At 37.9% G+C, this 21096-nt stretch overlaps 1 protein-coding gene across 1 annotated transcript in view; it reads left to right on the top strand.

Moving 5' to 3' along the window:
• katnal1 (katanin catalytic subunit A1 like 1) overlaps positions 1-17740 on the top strand; it is a 41587-nt gene extending 23847 nt beyond the window's left edge. Inside the window, exons 7-11 of the mRNA XM_062974693.1 lie at positions 5611-5769; positions 7690-7816; positions 7995-8129; positions 11586-11712; positions 15198-17740. Of these exons, the coding sequence (XP_062830763.1) occupies positions 5611-5769; positions 7690-7816; positions 7995-8129; positions 11586-11712; positions 15198-15396 (747 nt within the window). The 3' untranslated portion in view covers positions 15397-17740. The remainder of the gene's footprint in view (positions 1-5610; positions 5770-7689; positions 7817-7994; positions 8130-11585; positions 11713-15197) is intronic.
• Positions 17741-21096: the final 3356 nt, after the last annotated feature.

Raw genomic sequence — 21096 nt, 5'->3', positions numbered from 1 at the left:
AACCCTCTAGATTTTGTTGAACTGTAGTTCCTTGCACGTGTGACCATTGTCTGTGTTGGCTATGGCTGATGGGAGTTGCAGTAGAGCAACATCAGGTGGCCACATGATTTCCACCTCTGGAAAGCCACGTACAGTATCATGTCCACATACATATTTATATATAGTCTCTTAATACATTTTAATGTTTACCATTTTTAATTTTATAATTTTCTCAATTATTTTAAAATTTCAAAATTTATATCTATCTGACTTTTGCATTGGTTTAATTTGTATTATTTTAAATATACTGTTATTCATCTGGAGTAATACTATTGACAGAAAGATGGGATATTAATAAATATCATAATCATAATTATTTTCCTCCCTTCGTCATCAGTGACTGTCCTATCTCCATTCAGAAGATGTACTTTGTGTATAGTTTTTAAGGTAGATTATTGCCCTTTCTCTGATTTCCGTTCAGGAATATTGTTGAATACTTAATGATCGTCTAGCTCAAAGCAGCTCCACATACCATCAATCATTTACCGTATATTTCTGCAGGTCTGATTTTCAGTCTGGATATGATATTAGGACCAATGACTGTGACCAACCATTTCATCCTAGAAATTAGTGGTAGAATTTCATCCTATTAAATGTGATGAACTGGTCATGAGACAGTAAGATCTGACCACCTCTCAGGAAACTGAAAAACTAAATGCGGGCTGATTAAAAAGAGTAAATCCCAAAGCTGAGAAAAATATGCATTGATATCTTTTACTTTTGGCCTCTGACTCCAGTACAAGGTAGAAGCATTTTATTCTGTTGTTGTTGAGTTTTTTAACAGTAACAATAAGGTTTAGGTATCATTCACAGGGCACAATAACTCAGATAGCAACTAGCCAACTGTTCCTGGATGATTGGGATTCTTCTGAGAACAATTTGTAGTAAGTTTCTTTTATTTTTGAAGTAGGTATTCAGTATGAAAGACAGTGCTCCTTCCAGGTGAGTGTCAACATTGGTAGATATATTTGTGCAGACATCAGAGAATTGACATCTTTTCTTTCTTTTGAAGTTTTCTTTTGAGCCAAGAGATGCCAGGCTCAAGTTGTGCTTCCCACTGTTCCACTAGCAATTGTTACAGCGGCAAGAAACACCCCTGCTGTGTTTCCATCAAAATGCCCTCCCCCCTGCAGCATGCTTGAATATTGACATGGAAAATGCCTAGATTTTACAGAACTAGGGGAAAAGAATAGGTTTTGTGTGAAACATTATGTATAAGGCAACCTCATGTACATGCCAAGGGCAGATTTAGGGGCCAAAATTACAAATTTTGATATGATCAGTAGAAACATTGAGGGTCATTGTGCAGGGAGGGTGTTACCCAAACCCACCTTAGGATGCTTCTCAGCTTTGGTAAAAAAAAAAAACCAGCTGTGTGAATGGAACACCATACAAATGAGCCGTTTCATTCCTGTATAGCTGGAGCTCAGAGTGAAGGGCCTTTTTCAATTCCTTCTGATCCCATGTGATACTGGATGTGATACTACCCTGTTTCCCCGAAAATAAGACATCCCCTGAAAATGACCTAGTAGAAGTTTTGTTGAATTGCTAAATATAAGGCCTCCCCTGAAAGTAAGGCCTAGCAAAGTTTTTGTTTGGAAGCATGCCCGCCAAACAGAACACCAGAGTATGCAGGATTGGTACATTGTTGTACATGGAAATAATGGTAGTAACAAGAAATTCTTGATAGGATTCACAGTTTGTCTGGTTATGCTGGTTTGTGATGACAACTACTGTACAGTATATAATAAATGTTCATTTTTTGTTCAACAATAAATGTGAATTCTTCGTGGAAAAATAAGACACCCCTGAAAATAAGACCTAGCACATCTTTGGGAGCAAAAATTAATATAAGACACTGTCTTATTTTTGGGGAAACATGGTAGATGTGATACCCTGATCACTCTTGGTCACAGCAAGAGTGGGACAAGGGTTGCATGATTCTCATCTCTGTATGTAGATAGGACTTTAAAGAGCCTCTGCAAGTCTCTCTGCATTTGAGCTGAAGCTGACTTTAGGCAGTTGAGTGCCAGGTGCCAATGCCACCATTTGAATAGCTGCTGTTGTCCACTGATTCACATATATCAGAAACAAAGAGAAAACTAAAATGGTGATGTCAGTGAATAATTTCTTAAAGCCTATTTATCTGAACAATTACCAATATCCATTTATTAAGGTCCTCTCAGGAGACCCTCTCCCTCGCTTACTCTTTGCTACTCAATGGATATTAGCTAGTGACCAGAGAGAGAGGGGGGGGGAGACTTTTTGGGTTTGACCTTTCTTTTCTAGAAGAATCTAGTTGACACCAAATATTGTTGTCAGTGCCAAACACAAATATTTTTGTTGTTTCGGGCTTTGCAGTGTATGGGTTTTATTGCTATTGTGATTTTATTGTATTTAATACTGGATGCTTTAGATTTTTGGGTGAATTTTTATACTCTATATGGTATATGAATTTTTAAAATAAATTATTGTAAGAATTTTTTTTGAGCTTGGATTCATGACACTGACCAAATATGTAATTATCTTATGAAAAATAAGATCTTACTTATCTTCTGTTGTCTTTCAGGACAACATCTGCTGCCTTAGAAGAAGCATTTAAATACTAATATGAACATTTGTGATTTAATTAGCTACAAATCTACATTGGAACATGCATTTTAAAACATGCTTAGAGAGTTAGAGTGGTAATAAGAGTTAATGTAAAACCTAGACACAGTGAGTTTATTATTTCCAATGAATTAGAGGAAAAACAATTCTTGAGTAATTGCATTTTCAGTTGATTTGTTTTATATGCCTTCATATTATTGTTTTAAAGCAAAATTCGCCCCGAAGGAACAGACAAAATTTAATGTAGAGTGTAGTTAGCTTTTAACTAGTTATCCTATTGTGAGAGTATTTTATGTAAAATATTAATTGCATCAAGTTCATTATGGTGTGTCAGAATAATTTGATTTGCATCAAAATACAGGAATTCTTCAGAATGGTCTAGTTAGTTTGTTATTTGACTTTAAATCTTGCAGAGGCATGAATGATGTGTAGTAACAGCACAGTCCTGGATGACAGAATATCGTGGCAAATATGTCTTAATTGAGAGCTTGAAATTTTTATATTTGAACTGCAGATACCAGAATCCTCACCAGTATGTCCATGTTGGATGGGGGATTGTGGGGATTATAGTTAAAAAGAGACCCTTTAAAGTCTTTGTTATTGTGATTTTTCTGATGGAATCAGTGCCTCAGTTACATGTGGTTCTTGGAAAAAGTCCCTATGTCTATACAGGGTGTTTAAAAAGAACTCCCTATTCACCATTTAAATTAAACAGTGAATAGGGAGTTCTTTTTCGAACACCCTGTATATTGTAGATCAACAGTGTGAGAACATTGGGAGAATAAATGAATAATGGATGAGGATGAGGTTATCTTTATTTCCATCTTCCTAGTCTCTAATGATTTCCCAGCATCCCAGTCTGTTGCTGCAGGGAAGAGATATGGCCATGTAGCAGAGCAAGCTGCAAGGATTTGTTTGTAAGGTTTGTAAAGGAAAATCTAAAGGATTAATGTAGGTAGGTTTGGATATGTAGGTTATGGTTAGTGTTTCAAGGGTCCATCTGCACTGTAGAATTAATGCAGTTTGAGCCATGTTGAGCCATGACTGTTAAAGTGGTGTCAAACTTCATTAATTCTGCAAAGCAGATGCACCCTGGGTTAACTTGCAAAGAGAAGAGGCAAAGTTGGCACATGGAGGAAGTAGTGATTTGAAATATATATATAAATTATTTACTTTAAAAAAAGTAGTTATTAGGCTTTGGCCTTTCTGATTCCTTTGAAAGGTGAACAAACGTTAATAACAGTTTCCTAAATAAATAAATTCTACAGATATCTGCAGAAATCCACTCAGGTTATTTATTGGATCATTATATGGTAGAGGCAGTTGTGTGGCTAAAGAAAGAATCCTATGAAACTCAGAACATTAGCATCCTGCCAGAACAGATTATCACATCCTCCCTTCTCCCCTGGCAGCTTTGGCTCACATCTGTCACTTTGAAATACTTTGATTTTCTCTTCTGTTTTTTTTAATCCCTTTGTACTTTCATTGCCTGTTAACAGATTATTTGTTTTGTCTTTAGCTATGTAGTTTATGTAGAAGACATATTTTAAAATACAGTTTTGGATACCTGCTTCTCTGTATAGGATTCCTGTTTATTTACCTCTCAACTCACTAGGGTCCCTGATTGATAGAAGAACAAGTTTTCCCCATTATTCCAATACAGCTAAATTATGTGCATAGTGTTGCATATATGTGAGCATGCAGGATTTTCAGGTAGCCAATTCACATGGCATAGGGTCTTTCTATACTGCCATAAACTGTAATCCAGAACATCAAGGCAGATAATCCACATTATTATATAAGTCTACAGTGCCATATTATCCAGTTCAAAGCAGCTAATCGGGATTTTATACAGCTGTGTAGAAGGGGTCACAGTTGTTTGAGGAAGTTCTGATTCCTAAAGCCTTTGCATTGCGGAAAGGTAACAGAAATCTGAATTGCACCTGAACATGTCAACCAGAACCATCTGTTTATTTTACTGCAAGACATTCATAAAATGAATTTGGTGGCTGAGAATGACACACAATTTGCTGTAGTAATGTTTAGACAGAATATTTTCATAGTGAGGAATACAGGAGTTCTGAACTGGAAGACATAGTTGAACTCTTACGTTACTTCCTTGTTGTTTACAAACAACAAGGTATGTTAGTCTCTTGCAACAGAAAAAATAAGGAAGGGAAGGGGAAAAAAGAAACATGACAGCACTTTGAACACTGGTTTTTATTTTCATGTGAGCTTTTGTGGCAATTAACCCATTTCTTTAGATGCAGTACTGGATGATACTAAGGCGTCAGGCATAAAGCAAATTTATATAGTTGTGGGAGTAGGATAGCTTTGTTTTAGTAGAGTAAATGAAGACCTATGAAACCCAAACCACATGGACACTTACCAGTTGGGCTGAATCCAACACGCCATGTAATTTTATGTGATTCTCCAGATGCTGGATTACACCTCTTGTATTCCTCATTATTAGATATCATGATAGAGCTGATGGGAGTTGTGATACAGTAACATCTGGAAGGCTGCAGTTTGTTCCGTTTAGTCAGGGGACTTTGAATTAAGATACAAGTGTTGTGGATATGATGTCTGACTTTAAAATGTCCTTTATCATTTTCCCAACCTCGAAGCCACAAGTGCTGTATGACTGCAGTCTGCATGGTGGATAATCAAAAGTGATGGGAGTTGTCCTTGAATAACATCCGAGATCCAAATTGGAGAAAAAGTGAAGAGCACACCAGCCACTATGTAAAAATATATAATTGTCCCACAGTATCCACATATCCTCCAACTGTAGATTCTACAGCCCTTTGAAAGCAACCATAAGGCTAATGTAGCCCTCAATGAAAATGTGTTTGACACTCCTGGTCTAGACTATGCTTAGACTAATTCATTTAATTTAATTGTATTCTACTGTTAGCAGATTTGGATGTGGCCTATTCAGTGCTCTACATTTAATTTCAGGGAGTGCTGATGGTTGGCCCTCCTGGCACCGGGAAAACCATGTTAGCAAAGGCTGTTGCTACAGAATGTGGAACAACTTTCTTCAACGTATCTTCATCCACCCTGACGTCAAAGTACCGAGGCGAGTCTGAAAAATTAGTCCGCTTGTTGTTTGAGATGGTATGTAATGTTGATGTTTAAGTATCACAGATTTTTATCATGTCACAAACATTTTCATCATTCCAACGTGTTGCCTTATGTTAAAAAAATGATAGTTAAATGAAACAATCCATGTTTACTGTTGATGCATCCCTGTCAATACTGTCAGACAGAAATATTAGATCTCTGCAGTGGAGTGAATTGGTGGCTCCTCAAATACTGTCAAACTGGCTTGCCACATTTTGTCTAAATCAGAGTGAATGAAGTCATACAAACTAAAGTGTGCTATCTCCATAAGAATACTAAATTCAGAATTTTTTTAAAAAACATTTACAGTCATACCTTCTCAGCTAGCATCAGTTTTCTTTCCAACTATAGAAGAATCATGGATATTTGAATGAATGCCATATGTTTAATGTATGTAATTTATGGTATGTATATTATGGTGATGTGTTTTAACTGTGTCATGCCATGCCTTGAGCTGTGAGGAGAGGTAGATTATTATTATTATTATTATTATTATTATTATTATTATTATTATTATTATTATTATTACCTGTATTTGAAATAACATGTTTGGAAGTGTGGCCAGTTCATCTTTTGAGGAACTGCACATGCTGTTTTCTTGGATATTTTACTTTACTTATAGTCTTGACCTTTGTGTCTTCTGTTGTTTTTTCTTTATTTCTTCTAAACCTTTTCATTTTATCATTTGCAACTGCCACATTCATTTAGTAGCTCTTACAGTATGCAGAATAGCATGTATAGCCTGTGAGGTAGGTAGCTGTATCACACATTTACAAAAGGCAACTGGTTTGAAAGAGATAGATATACACATATTAATAAATGAAAATATTGCATCCTTCAGTAGTCCTGAAAACATTAGCAGACCTGTCCTGTGTCCCTGCCTCCTCTTGATTTTTCTCAAATCCAAACACAGAGGAGAACACTTTGGTCTATTTTTATAACAACAGAACAATGAGAACTTGTCACATTTTATTGATATATGATTAGGAGTATTTTAAATGACAGCTATGACAGCAGACAGAACATATTTTATAGTCACAGGGATGGGACCAAAGTGCTCATATTCTAAAACACCAGAATAGTTTTATTAAATGGAAATTTGCTCAAAAATATATTCCTAATCCTGGATGTTAAGTATGCCACTTTCAAGTATGTAAAGGTAAAGGTTTTCTCCTGACATTAAGTCTAGTCGTATCTGACTGGGGGATGGTGCTCATCTCCATTTCTAAGCCAAAGAGCCGGTGTTGTCCATAGACACCTCCAAGGTCATGTTTCCGGCAGCACTGTTACCTTCTCACTGAAGCGGCACCTATTGATCTACTCACATTTGCATGTTTTTGAACTGCTAGGTTGGCAGAAGCTAGGGCTAACAGCGGAAGCTCGCCTTTCAGTCAGCAAGTACAACAGCTCAGTGATTCAACGGTTTAACCCACTGTGCCATCAGGGGCCCCACCACTTTCAAGTACTACATACACAATCTAGCTTTTGTACCAATACTGCAGTGGTGCTACCTATTGCCTATGTTGACCAAAACCTTTTCCACTAGTCACTCCTATATTTTTTATGCTGATTGGTTTTTTAAACATAATAGCTTTAAAACGCTTCAAAAACTTTTTATCAGTATTTTCCTTGGAGGTCTCTCCTCCCTTAGTATATATATTTATGTTTGTGTGTGTGTCAGTAGATAAAATGTTGTTTTCCTGCATATCTCTGTTATTTAATAAATTGTCTTTACGTAGTCGTGAAAAGTTCCTTAAATATTATCCAAAACTGGTTTAGATTTAGCATCAAAGATATAAATAATGCTAAATGTGTCACCATAACATTGTCATTTTCAAATGTGATTGTAGCACTGTTCAATTTTTCGTGTTATGGGATTACATTCATGCAAGTAATTTTTATCTTTGTTTCAAGGCTAGATTTTATGCACCTACAACCATTTTTATTGATGAAATCGACTCTATATGTAGTCGCAGAGGCACTTCTGACGAACATGAAGCAAGCCGTAGAGTCAAGTCTGAGCTGCTTGTTCAGATGGATGGTAATGAGTGTTTGATATCTAAATTAGAGCTGCCTTTTCAGTCATTTACATTGTTTTCCACCTCATTTTGGAGAATGAGTACAGGCAATTGATAAATAAATGGTTTCTCCTGCTTTGAATAAAAAGAAAAGAAGATGGATATATTCAATTGTACAAATACATCCATTCTTTCCTTTAGGAGTAGGAGGCGCTCTTGAGAATGATGACCCTTCAAGGATGGTGATGGTTTTAGCTGCTACAAATTTTCCATGGGATATTGATGAAGCGTTGAGACGGAGACTAGAGAAAAGGATTTATATCCCATTGCCAACAGGTTGGGAATGCTATATCCTCTAAATTTATTTTTCAAACATGTTTTTTCCCTAGAGTGCTATTAAAGAACCTATTGATACTTCTGTTACCAACACTGCATTTTCACTGTTTAATAACTTGCCTCTTTTCTTTCTTTAAAAAAATGCTTGAGATTGCAGAATGAAAGTTTTTTATTGCAGCCTGATTGAGTAAAACTATGACTTTTGAATGCAGATTCATTTAATGAGCATGGAATTATTCTGAATGTTTAAGAAGCAATCCAGGAATGAGCTTCAAAGGGAGCCTATAGAAATCTCTAAAGAAATATTGGCATGCTCTTTTCAATAAATTCAGAAAAACAGCAATCCACGAATTTTCACTCTCAGGCTTGTCATGTTGTAAATCAACTCTTGCCCGACCTTTATGACTCGATTTCAAGCCCTTCAGATAGCAGCTTTCTGATTGTTCTGCCTGAGGATGTCTCATCATAGATTGCTTTTCTTGGCTGTCGGTCATATCTGCTATTAATTTCTGGATTCTTTATCATGTTAGGCTTGTATAGTTGTGTTTCCTCTTCAGTCTGCTTGCTTCCCATTGTAAGATAACAAAATAAAAGCGCGTTGTGATAGCAGTTGTAATTGAACTTGCAGGAGGGAATGACCTTTGTAAGTTGTACAGCTTGCCTCTTGTAGCTCGTAGACTGTGACATTTAATGGCAAATTGATGCATGAAATGTGGCAACTAGCGACAGTAGCATCCCTAAAGAGGTTTTCCCTCTTTCCCTGACAAAGTTTTGGAATCATTTCTCATCTGATAATATTGAGGAGGGCTATCCCTACCCTTTCTTTCCATTATTGTTTGCTACTGTTGGAATAAGCATTCCCATGAGGCATTAAACTATATGGCAAATCAATCTAAATCGTAACAAAGGAGTGGAAAGAGATGTACAATTTGCAAAAATGTTAAAGCAATGGGAAAAATATACTTTTCCCCATTGTTTATTTTTAAAAACTAGATTTTTTGGAAATGTGATTTTAGTGCTGTTTATAGATTGAAAATCACTTTGTTAGGTTAGGAAAATAAATGTATACACATATTTATTTTGCATAAAATTATCAAATTTGAATTTCCTTTTGATTTTGATTTTTTAATGAATTACCAATGGAGGTCCAATGTCCTGAACTGTAGGAAACCTTTTTATTTATTTTATTTATTTACAGTATTTATATTCCGCCCTTCTCAGCCCGAAGGGGACTCAGGGCGGATCACAGTACACATATAAGGCAAACATTCAATGTCTTAACATAGAACAAAGACAAGACAAACGCAGGGCTCCGAGCTGGCCTCGAACTCATGACCTCTTGGTCAGAGTGATTTGTTGCAGCTGGCTGCAGCTGGTTGTTCAACATGATTTTGCCATGTTATTGACATTAGTAAAAGAGAAAACTCTCTGATTACTTCGCTATAGTGTGAAAGTTTTAAAACCACAAGAAATTGGAGAACCACCAGAGCAGACATCCCTAATTTTAAGAACCAAAGGCTAAGTGAAACTGCATAATTTTAACTTCCCAATGGAAACTCGAAATGATGGTTTCAACGTGACCATCCAGCCCCAAAATGCCCAGAGTGGATATATCCATAGTCAGAAAGATTTGATTGACAGGTTCCTGTTTCTTGAGATCAATATACAATTACATGTAATTATATAAGCATAAACAATTACATTTAGATGGATTGTTGCTATATTAGTATAGGTATATTAGTATTTTCCAGAGGCACACTGCGATAGGGAGGGAGGCTTATGTACCTTCTGTTGCTGCCGTTTATACTGTCGTTGGTGTTTATTGGCAACACAGACGTATGTCTTCTCAGGAGATGTGATTCTCAAGAGATGTGCACTCTTAAATAGTCAAGGGGGATGGAAAGAGATAAGGGAGACGTACTCTCATGTTTCTTTAAATCAGGGTGGGCAACTACAGATGACGTGGGGTCAATGTTTATTTTTGTAAACCTCTGGGCTGCAGAAGAACACTCAATTCAACCAGAAGTGATGTTATATGACTTCATGTTCAGCCTTTCGTTTGCTTTGGGAGTGTATTGAAATATGTGGAAGACTTTGTGGCCCCAATCTGCAATGTTTTGTAGCAATTTTAATCACCTAAAATTAAATTAAGGGGCTGTGGGGCTTCAGCGGGATTTGAGATCTTTGGTGCTTCAAGAGCTGTGCCCTGTGAACCATGTTTTGTCCATCTCTGCCTTTAAAACTTGATTGGAGCTTGGAATCAGTCAGAAGAACATGCTATAGGCCAACATAGGGAAAGCATGTTTTTTGATAAGTTGCATGAAGAGTTGTGACACTTGGTGAATGCTGTTTTTCTATCAACACACACGACATACATCTTTGTACACTTGATTTGTTAGATATAGACTTAGGGCCCTTCCACACTGCCCCTATATTCCAGGATCTGATCCCAGATTATCTGCTATAAACTGGAATATATGTGTCTCCATTGCCAGATAATCTAGGATAAGAAGATAATCTGGAATCAGATCCTGGGATATAGGGGCAGTGTGGAAAGGCCCCAGTCATATCTAGAGTACATATGTTCCTCCACATTTGTGGTTTTCACTTTTGCAGATTTGATTATTAACAAATTAGATTAATATGGTCTCTAGAATCTCTAGGTCCTCCAGACAACTCTATAGTTAACCTGCTATAAATTCCACTGGGGAACCTAGAGATTGCTAAAGAGGCATTCTTTCAGGTTGAAAAACATTGTTTTTTATTTGCCTTTCCCCCACTTTTCTGGGGGTTCTTTACCCCTACTCCAAGAAACTGTAGACCTATGGAATAGACATTAGGTTTGTTGCAATGAACTTAATTTCATTGATTTCAATTTATCTACTCAATATTTGTTTGGCCGCAACTCATAAATTAAGTTTTTTTTTAATAACATACCCAGACCTAAATCCTATGATTACTTTCAACTAGGTTGACCTCTTTATCAATGATAATTTGATAAATCAAGTTTATGATTTGGATGGCATGATTTTAATTTATGTTTAATAATGTATGTTTAATGTATGTTTTTAACTGTAATTGTTTATTTTTAATATATGCATATGGCATCGAATTGCTGTCTGTTGTAAGGCTGCCTTGAGTCCCCTCTGGGGTGAGAAGGGTGGAGTATAAATATGGTAAATAAATAAATAAATTGGTGCATATGTAATTGCACCTGATTCCTTCAATCTACTTCAGTTGAAATTTACAAAGATTTAGATCCTGGTTTCCTTTCTTAATTGACACAGTTTTGGTGTTTTAAAATGCAAAATTTGTCATCAACAAATTGTTTACCAGTCACCATTGTTGACAAATTGTTTACCAGTCCCTGTCCCATAAAATCCAATTATAGGGGTAAATATTGAAAAATCTTTACATGTTTGCACACCTGGTTTAAATCAAATTCACTTTTTTCAGCAAAAGGCAGAGCAGAGCTTCTTAAGATAAATCTTCGGGAAGTAGAACTGGATCCAGACATCAGACTGGAAGAAATTGCTGAGAAAATTGAGGGCTACTCTGGTGCTGATATCACTAATGTTTGCAGGTATCTTATTTCCTATATTTGCAAGCTAAAGAAATGTTGGATTGCCAGATGAACTGTCTTTACTAAACAAACACTTATTTGAGGACACTGCCAAACTCCACACTGCTTTACTCCATGACTTAAGATCCTTTTCACACCAAATTATTTACAGAGGAACCAACTGTATATGTGCTACATGAAATCCTGGGTTCTGTTTTAGGGCATGCAGTCTGTTCAGGCTGGATGCTCATTCTCTTGATAACTGTCCCTTTAGAACTGGCTTTGAACCCTAAAAGGTATTCGGCATTCCTCTTTGACCGAATTTTTGCTGGAGAAAATTGGTAATGTGGACCATGTTACCAATTTAGGAAATTAGCAACCTTTCATTGATTAATCCCTGATCACTTTCTGAAGCATCCCAAGGTTTACCAGAAAACAATTGGAAAGTGCATTATAGCAGTTTAAAAATTATACTAATATATACAATCTTCAGTTGACTGAAAATTATGTATACTTAATTTTGGAACAATTTTTTGCTCTCAAATTGCAAGTGTGGGTTGGATCCATGTTTTAGAGTAGACATTATTAGGACTTAATAGGCATCAGATGTCATAACATGCAGCTGCAAAAGGTTATGGCAGAGAAATATTTTTATTCCGCAAGGTGTCACTAATTTATTTTATTATTTTTTTCTGTGACAGGCCAGCATATTTGTCCCCTGGAAATTTTTACATTATGACTTTAGTCTTGTCTACCTTGTCCCATGGATTTCATTAGGTCTGCTTTAAGTATGACTGCCATCTTTATCTGTTAAGAGAGTGTGCACCAAGAAGTGACAAAGGCTGTTTTGGATGGAATTAACATTGTTATTCTTTGTACTAAACGTTTGTGCCTAAAATAGCACTTAAACTGGCTTTTCAAAGTTTAAGAAACTAGGTGTACTACATGGTTGTACCTAAAGGAGCATTTGAGATTAGCTTTTCAAAGTTTCAGAAACAGCTGAAATGGACAAATAACATACTTTGGAGAAATGCCATTTCTCTTTCCCTGGATGAACGGGAAGCAAAAGCAGAACTAATAATAAGCAGTAAATAGCAAGGGTCAAAATGCATATGTGTCCTCCTGTTCACAACTTCTGTGGAAAATAATATCCTCAACCTGCTTTCTAAAATTAAAAAGGAAAGCAGGCATATCTCCATATGGAGGAATCTTTTAACATCTGTGCATCACTAATGAAAATACCTTATTTCTGCCATACATAAGTACTGCATTTTCTGAGAATCCTTAGAGCATGATCTCTGAGGATAACCCGAAAAGCTGGTTTAGCTGTATACGTTTGGATATGTTTGAAGATCGAGCAAGGAGGTTACTAAGCAACAAGGACTCCACTACTGACAAAGCCGCTTGGCTGAACTGTCACACTCTCTGTGTTTGTTCCCTCATCCCGCGCATGGCTGGATTAAAGCAGTTGGGGCCTTGGGGCCCTTCCAGAAACAAGGCTTCTCTCTGTGGCACTCTCCAGGCTCCACTGTTGGCAGGGCTGATTTTGTGCTGGAGCAGATCAGGCTTGGGAGCCCTCCTTGGGGACACAGCCACCCCTCTGGGGATTTCTCCCTGTGCATTTGCACTCGGAGGGTTAGAAAAGTGGCCCCAGTGTGCCACCATCCTCTTCACATGCTCCACAACAAGAATATGGGCCAGTAATGGTTGTAAACAATGGGAAGAGTAGGAGAAGAGAGAGCTGCAGTCTCCCTTCCCAAAAGCATTTCTCTTTTGTCAGCAGCATCACACAAGAATAACAATATTAATATAAGAAGTATATGTGTGTTTGTGTATCTATTTGGGGATCTTGACCACTCTGGAGCCTTTGTTCCTGTTGCACAATTAATGATCTAGATTTTGAGGGGAAACCACATTCATCCTAAGGAGTAGGATTAACAGTAACCTCATCTTAAAACACTTGGAAGGAATCTTAACCTGTAATGCAAATTTCCAGGCTAATTAAAGCTATCTTTTTTCCTGATAGGTAGGTTGAACAGGATTCTCTCTCCATTCTCTATATACCATTTGACCTTTAATATATTTAAAGTATCTCCATATCTCAAAAAGAACTGCATCCAAGACAATTTAGTACCTGGGAAGAAAATATTAAAACCTGTTCCTTAACTCTGTGGCCTGAATTACTGGTTCCAATTAGAGTAAAACCAATTAGAGCTTATAGATGTCTTGATCTATGAGGATCCCATTTATTCAGTTAGTCTAATCTAGGTAAGAGAACTCAAGGGCCATCCAGTCCAATCCCTGCCATGCAGGAACACACAATCAGGGCACCCCTGACAGTTTGCCATTCAGCCTCTCTTTAAAAATATCTAAAGAACAAGTCTGCACTACGCATCAAGGCAGCATATCCAACTGCTGATCACTCCTATTATCAGGAGGTTCTTCATGACGTTTTGGTGGAACAATAGTTATTTATATGTAACAGGCCCTTGTGGAGAAAAAAGTGGGGTATAAACAATAATAAACATAATTTATATCTAAAAGTGAAACTAATTCCTTGGATCAATAAAGAGGAATGCAGTTCTAGAGACTGAAAAGGTCTGAAATAGTTGAACAGCATTTTAGTTCATAAGTTACCTGGCACCTTCATAAATCATGGTAGCCTCCTTGTTCCATATACAGTGGGCCCTCAGTATCTGCTAGGGTTTAGTTCCAGGACCTCTGTGGGTACCAAAATCTGTGGATGCTCAGGTCTCATTATATGAAATGGCCTAGTAAAATGCATCCCTTGTATTAAATGACAAACCACTTAAAGGAATGCTGGAGAGAACCAGAGGATCTGTGAAATGGTGGGAGTCTATAGCAGAGTGTGCTTGTATATCAGAGTAGAGCTTTTCACATAGGAAAATCAGGGGTTGCTTTTTGGATTTTTTTCCCCCTTAAACATTTTCAAGTCTTGACTATACTTGATTTTCCCTGCAATTTCACAGACTCTTTTATGGATTTCAGTGCTTACATTATATCCATGTTGGGGGCAGAGGTGTGGAAACTTGTCTCACCAGGGGAGCTGAGCAAATAGATAAAGAGTAAATGCATTACACAGCCATGTTGGAGGCCTGCAACGCACAGAGATAACCAGAATCAACATTGCTGTTAACACATACAGTTAGCAATTAAGAATACTTGAGAACTTCATTCACTCTACAATTTGAAGCAAATTGACCCTATTCACATTTGCTGGAACTAATGTGTGAATTTGAAAGCAATTATTTTTCAGATTATGTAGCTCTCTAAATTTCACCTTAAACAGTGTGTACAAAAATGTGAATGAGATGGGGATGAGTATAGTTTTAAATGCAGAATTTCATGTGGTTGTAAAAGTCATAGAAAACAGGATGGAATGAGATTATGATTGAACAGATGAGACACTGACACGGTCTAAAAGTGGACTGAGTCTTCTGTCCTTTTTGATCATTGACTCTTGTGTGCTTTCTTTTCTGTTTTAGGGATGCCTCTTTGATGGCCATGAGGCGGCGCATTAATGGCTTATCCCCAGAAGAGATTCGTGCTCTATCTAAAGAAGAGCTGCTGATGCCTGTTACCAAGGGAGACTTTGAGCTGGCTCTGAAGAAAATCTCCAAGTCTGTGTCAGCTGCAGACCTGGAGAAATATGAGAAGTGGATGTCAGAATTTGGATCTGCTTAACCTCAGAGACATCTCTTTACAAGAGATTTTAGCATTTCAATTACAAAACATTGTAAAGACTTAGAAAACTTTTAAGGCTTGAGTTTTTTTCCTATGGACAAGCTTCCCCTCCCCTCATTTTGTTGCACTTTAAAGGGAACAAAAAGAAATGTTAACACAGTGAGACCATAACATTTTTTAGACAAATGCTAAAACAGTTAACATAGAAAGTTGAGTTGTCTGCACTTGCGAATGGCATTGTCCTGATTTTCATAATATGAGTGTGTGTTTTTTCAAGACTTTTACCTGGCAATCAGTTATAACCTTTTGCGAGAAATATTTAACAAAAATTATGGCCTAAGTGTTGGGCCACATTGTTGGCTATTTAAATAAGCCTCCTTGAGGGTAGCACTGAATCTTTTATTCTTTGTGTCTGCTTTTCTCCCTCATTTGAAGAGATTATCAGTATAAACCAATGAACATGCTAAAAGTCACTTTGCACCAGTTTTGCTGTTATGGTTATACTGGTATTTGCTGTGATTCTGCTAATCATGCACAATGTGATGGGGAGACTCATGTTTCTAAACATGCCGTGTGTACTTGTGGTGCATCAGAGGGAGTTTTGGGGGGCATTTTTTGTTCCTCAACGTGAATACTTTTTTCTTCTACCCTTTCACCTGTTGTCACAGTCATCATCAGTGTAAGGGCAACATACTGAGTATAAAGAGGAAAGCAGACCGTAAAGGGAGTTCCTATTCCATCACATTCATGAGACTGGGAATCTCAAATCCCAAGTTTTACTCTTGTTTCTGTTTTAAACTCTTATAAATCTACTATTTACTCTCTATACTGTAAGCAAGGTATACCGAAATATAACAGCCAAACAAAGGCCGTAAACACTACAGATGTTACCGTGATTTAATTTCCAAGCGCTGCTAAAACCAACTGATATACATCTTGCACTGTTTCATCCAATTGTCTATGTTTTTAGACCACTGGGATTTGGAAATCTTTGACTTTTCAGATGTTTTGGACTTCAGCTCCCAGAAGCCACGCCTATTACGACCAGAAGTAAGGGATAATGGGAGTTGTGCTCAAAACTCTTGGAAGACAGAAGGGTTCCACATCCATTTTAGACTAACATTTTTCTAATTTATGTTTTATTAAAATTAGTTGCAAATAGGACATTGAAGTGGAATCCAGTGAAATCAACTTACAGAGCTGTCTGTCCTTGAAATCCAGGAATACACTCTTACCATGCTTCTTATATTTCTGGTGTTTTCTAAACATGCCACCCCTCTTTTAAAGTAGTTTCTTCAAATATGAAGTTCCAAACGCTAATTTTTGTAGGCCTTTCCACTGACAAAGAATTCAGTGAAATGGTGATATAGGCCTGTTCTGATAATTTGCATAGTTCACTTCCTAGAATAGATCCTCTGTGTCTCCAGGTATGATGGGATTCGTTTTCCAAGTTATTTGTGTATTTACATTGGAGAAGGATGTAGCATCAGAAAGTCCTGATTTTGAATTTGTTCTAGAAAAATTGCAATCTTTGTACTTGAATGAAATATGCCTGATGTTACATTACTCAGATCACTGCACCTTGACAGGGAATTATATAAAGTGATTAATAAGCATTCCTAAGCCATCATTTCATTTGTTGGCTAGTTGCTTTAAAATACTTTTTTCCTCAGAAAGGCTGTCCTTTCAGACATTCCTCGGGAGAAGAACTTTTCAAATATCAAGCATGCTGGTCTTGCATTTCTGATGTGGCAAACTGCATGGAGAGTGTAATGATCCATTTCATTGATCTTTAGCATTTTCGCTAAACTGCATAGAGACCTGCATAGGGAAATTGGCATCCCAACTCTAGAATGTTACCCTCCCTGATAAAGGTCAAGACCTAGAAAAATCTGGAGGGAAAACTTGCATTCGCTGGTCTTCTTGAACTTACCTCCCACACTGCTAAATCTATTTACATGGGGGTGAGCTTCTTTCTCAGCAGGGCATTAGTTTAATTTCATCCAAAATTGCCAAGCTGCTGTGGCTCAGTCAGCATATGCATTACAAGGGCTTCATGTCTTGTCATAACCAACTCATTTCTTGTCATAACGAACTTTATGTTTGCTGGCCAGGAGTAGAGATTTGATAGGAGAGTGACATCAGTATTTATGTGACCAAATCCCAAATATGGCCAGATATTTAGGTTGGGTTTGCAACACTTCTTTTCATATTCTTTAACAAATTATTGTTTTATATAGAAGGTATCGTACGTAAATACTGTGAATGGCATATTGTGTTCATGTCCAAGAAAAGGCAGCTCTATTGTTCATAGAAGGAATCATAATAAATATATTAATGACAATGCATTTTCTTTAGTATTAATTTGTAGTGCTACAACACTTGGGATTCATTTGGGCTAAGTAGGCTGTGATGCTCTGGACATAATTAGATATCTATTAGTGTTTTGGACTGAGATTTTTTTTTCGTGTCAGAAGCAAGCTGAGTCACTTCTGGTTTGAGAGAATTGGCCGTCTGCAAGGACGTTGCCCAGGGGATGCCCGGACGTTTTGATGTTTTTACCATCCTTGTGGGAGGCTTCTCTCATGTCCCTGCATGGAGCTGGAGCTGATAGAGGGAGCTCATCCACGCTATCCCTGTGTGGGATTCGAACCTGGCAGCTTTCAGGTCAGCAACCCAACCTTCAAGTCACAAGGCTTTACCCCTCTATGCCATCGGGGGCTGATATGCGTTATATCTATTATTGCCTCTCACTATGGTCGCTTGTGGAAGTAATGGTGACTCTGGCATTAGTCTTCAAACATAAGGAAAATACAAAGCTGATCTAGGACTCACTCCTGTTTTTATATAAGGAACTGCAGAATTCATGGTAGTAGCATTTTCTGTACAGGCAATCCCTGAATTACAAACACCCGACTTACATACTATTCCTAGTTACAAAGTGGGGTGAGACAACAGGAAGTGAGAGAAAAGCTACTCCTAGGAAGGTAAATTCACTCCTGCAAGAGTTATCATAGGGAAAAGGTGTCTCTGCTGAAGCTGTATCACCAATTCTTGTTTTCACAATAAGCCAAATTTTTCAAAATGCAATTGTCACAGGAACAGAAAGTGGGGTGAAAACTTCCGAACAGGCACAGACCTCAAAACAAATGTTACAGGGCTGTTAACCCTTCACCCTGCAGTCCAAAACCTTTTTAAAAAAATTGGCTGGACTTACATACAAATCAGCTGATGCACAAACCTGGAGACTGCCTGTACATAGAAATAGCACAAATTTTACATAGGCCTCATTCACACTGACCATATAATACAGCCTGAATATATATACAGTCATATAATGCAGATCAGTGTAGTTAAACTGCAATATGCAACAACTTGGACGCAAGCTACTCAGGATAAGCCAAATTGGTATTCAACATAGTGTTGCTGTAGGTCAAGGATTGGGAACTGTAGACCTCCAGATATTTTCCTCTTACATCTCCCATGAGCCTGCTCCAGCAAATCCAATTATGAATGATTATAGAAATTATTGTCAAAATATTTCTGGGGAGCTGTTAATCTGTCTTTGTGAACAGAAATGTTTGGATTGAAAGGAGTATAATCCAGGGTAGCTATTGTCGATTGAATTCTTTCTCTGTGACAATTGGATTTTTTTTTCCAAAACAAGGAACCTTTAGAATAGCTATGAAAAGATCTAATTTTTAAGGAAAACTGTGAAAAGACACATGTAGACTATCCCTTTTCCAAAATATTTTGGATCAGACGTGTTTTGGATTTTGCATTTTTATTTTTTATTTTGGAATACTTCAAATGAGGTCTTTTGGAGATGCTACTCAAGTTTAAATACAGAAGTAATTTTTATTTCATATATTCCTTATACACATAACCTAAAGGTCATTTTATGCAGTTTTTAAAATGATCTTGTACATGAAACAAAGTTTGTGTCTCTTGAACTATCAGAAAGCAAAGGTGTCACTATCTTAGCCAAACATGTGGATAATTTGGGGTTTTAGAGTATTCTAGATTTCTGGCTAAGGAATGCTTCACCTTTACTCATTTTCTGGACCATCCTCCCCTGCTGTTTGTGCCACAAAGGGAAGAACGAAAAAAGAAACAAGTACCTGTGTGTCTCTGTCCTCCCACTCCACCTGCTATGGTGTTGATGGAATATTTGGGATGATTTCAACTGGGAAAAGAAAGGCTAGCCTCAAAATTGGCATCTCTCTTTAACCTGCCAACTCCTTTTTAAAAATAGAAGAAAACAATCACAGACTTCCTGCATTGTGCCTTGTTTCAACCCACAAAGAAGCGTGAATCATAAGCACTGTTAGAGGAAATTGAAAAAATGGGTTACTCTGCCAGCTTATATAAGTGAGTATACCAAAGTGGTGTTCTTCACAATACCTCCTTGTATGGAAATTAGATTTACGTTTTCTCATCACAGTTGTTCTTGCCCATAACCAATGGGGATTTAGCATTTTGCTAACTGGCTATTCCGTGACACATTTTCTAACAGAAGATTGTGTGTAAGGTCTTAGCAAAAGGGAGGTAGGTCATTGTGACGATGAAGATGAGAAGACATAAGCTGTATGCCAAATGGTCTGGATATGTAACAGAAACCATAGCAACACCAAGGAAGAGTTTTAAATATAACACATATAAGCTAAGTGAATTGCACAAAGGACTTCCAGGCAGGAAGGATTCAGGCTAAACCAGTTGCAGTTGATCCAAGCATAGAAGGCAACCATGTGCACATCATCACTGGCCAAGAAAATGGGCTACTATGGGAATAAAAAGGAATAAAAGCATTTTTGGGTGGGCAAGCTGTGTCACACATTGGTAGAAAATTGCAGTGGCTATTTTATTGTTTTTAAAGCAAACGCCGGGGGGGGGGGGGATTTGGACAGCACTGAAATAATCAGGTTTTTTTAAAAGTTAGGGTAGGATAAAGCAAAAGCCAAACAAACAACAAACTGCAAACGTGGAACTCTCTGCCCCGGAGGCTCCTTCTTTGGAGGCTTTTAAGCAGAAGCTGAATGACCATCTGTTGGGGGTGCTTTGAATGTGATTTTCCTGCTTCTTGGCAGGGAGTTGGACTGAATGGACCACGAGGTCTCTTCTAATTCTATAATTCTATATCAGAGCTCATCATGCCAGTGTGCTCTTGGGTAAAACCCAATGTTCAGAAAGTGGAAAAGGAGCATGAGTTTGTTTGGAAGAACTCTTGTCCTGCTGCCTCCAATCCGGTGCCCTCACTGAATAAAAGGGGGGAAAGCACATCAGTACTGTACAAACAGGGCCGGCCGGAGATATTTTTTGATGTGAAGCGGGGGTGCTGAAAAGCGCCCCCGCCACCGGCGCCCTGGCCCCGCCCAGCGTGCCCTGGCCCCGCCTCCCACGCTGCGTGGGAGGCGGGGCCAGGGCGAATAGTGAGGGGGGCGGGGCCAGAGTTGGCCCCGCCCCCCCGCCCAGCGTGCCCTGGCCCCGCCTCCCACGCAGCGCAATCGCGGCCTGGAGTGTCACGACCCAGGCTGCAGAGCACCAATAACCATACACAGAGGCCAGAATCTATCTAATATCTTTATTAAGGAAATATATAAAGTTAATAAAAACAAGTATAGGAAATAGTCCAGAAGTAGACCTTTCAGGAAAGGTCAAAATTAGTCCAAAAAAGCAATGTCCAATATGAAATAGTAAGGT

Source organism: Anolis carolinensis, chromosome 3 (assembly GCF_035594765.1).
Source record: "Anolis carolinensis isolate JA03-04 chromosome 3, rAnoCar3.1.pri, whole genome shotgun sequence".
In the NCBI taxonomy this organism is placed as follows: domain Eukaryota; kingdom Metazoa; phylum Chordata; class Lepidosauria; order Squamata; family Dactyloidae; genus Anolis; species Anolis carolinensis.
Note: the sequence above shows the minus strand (reverse complement) of the source record. Positions and strands in the feature narration are given on the sequence as shown.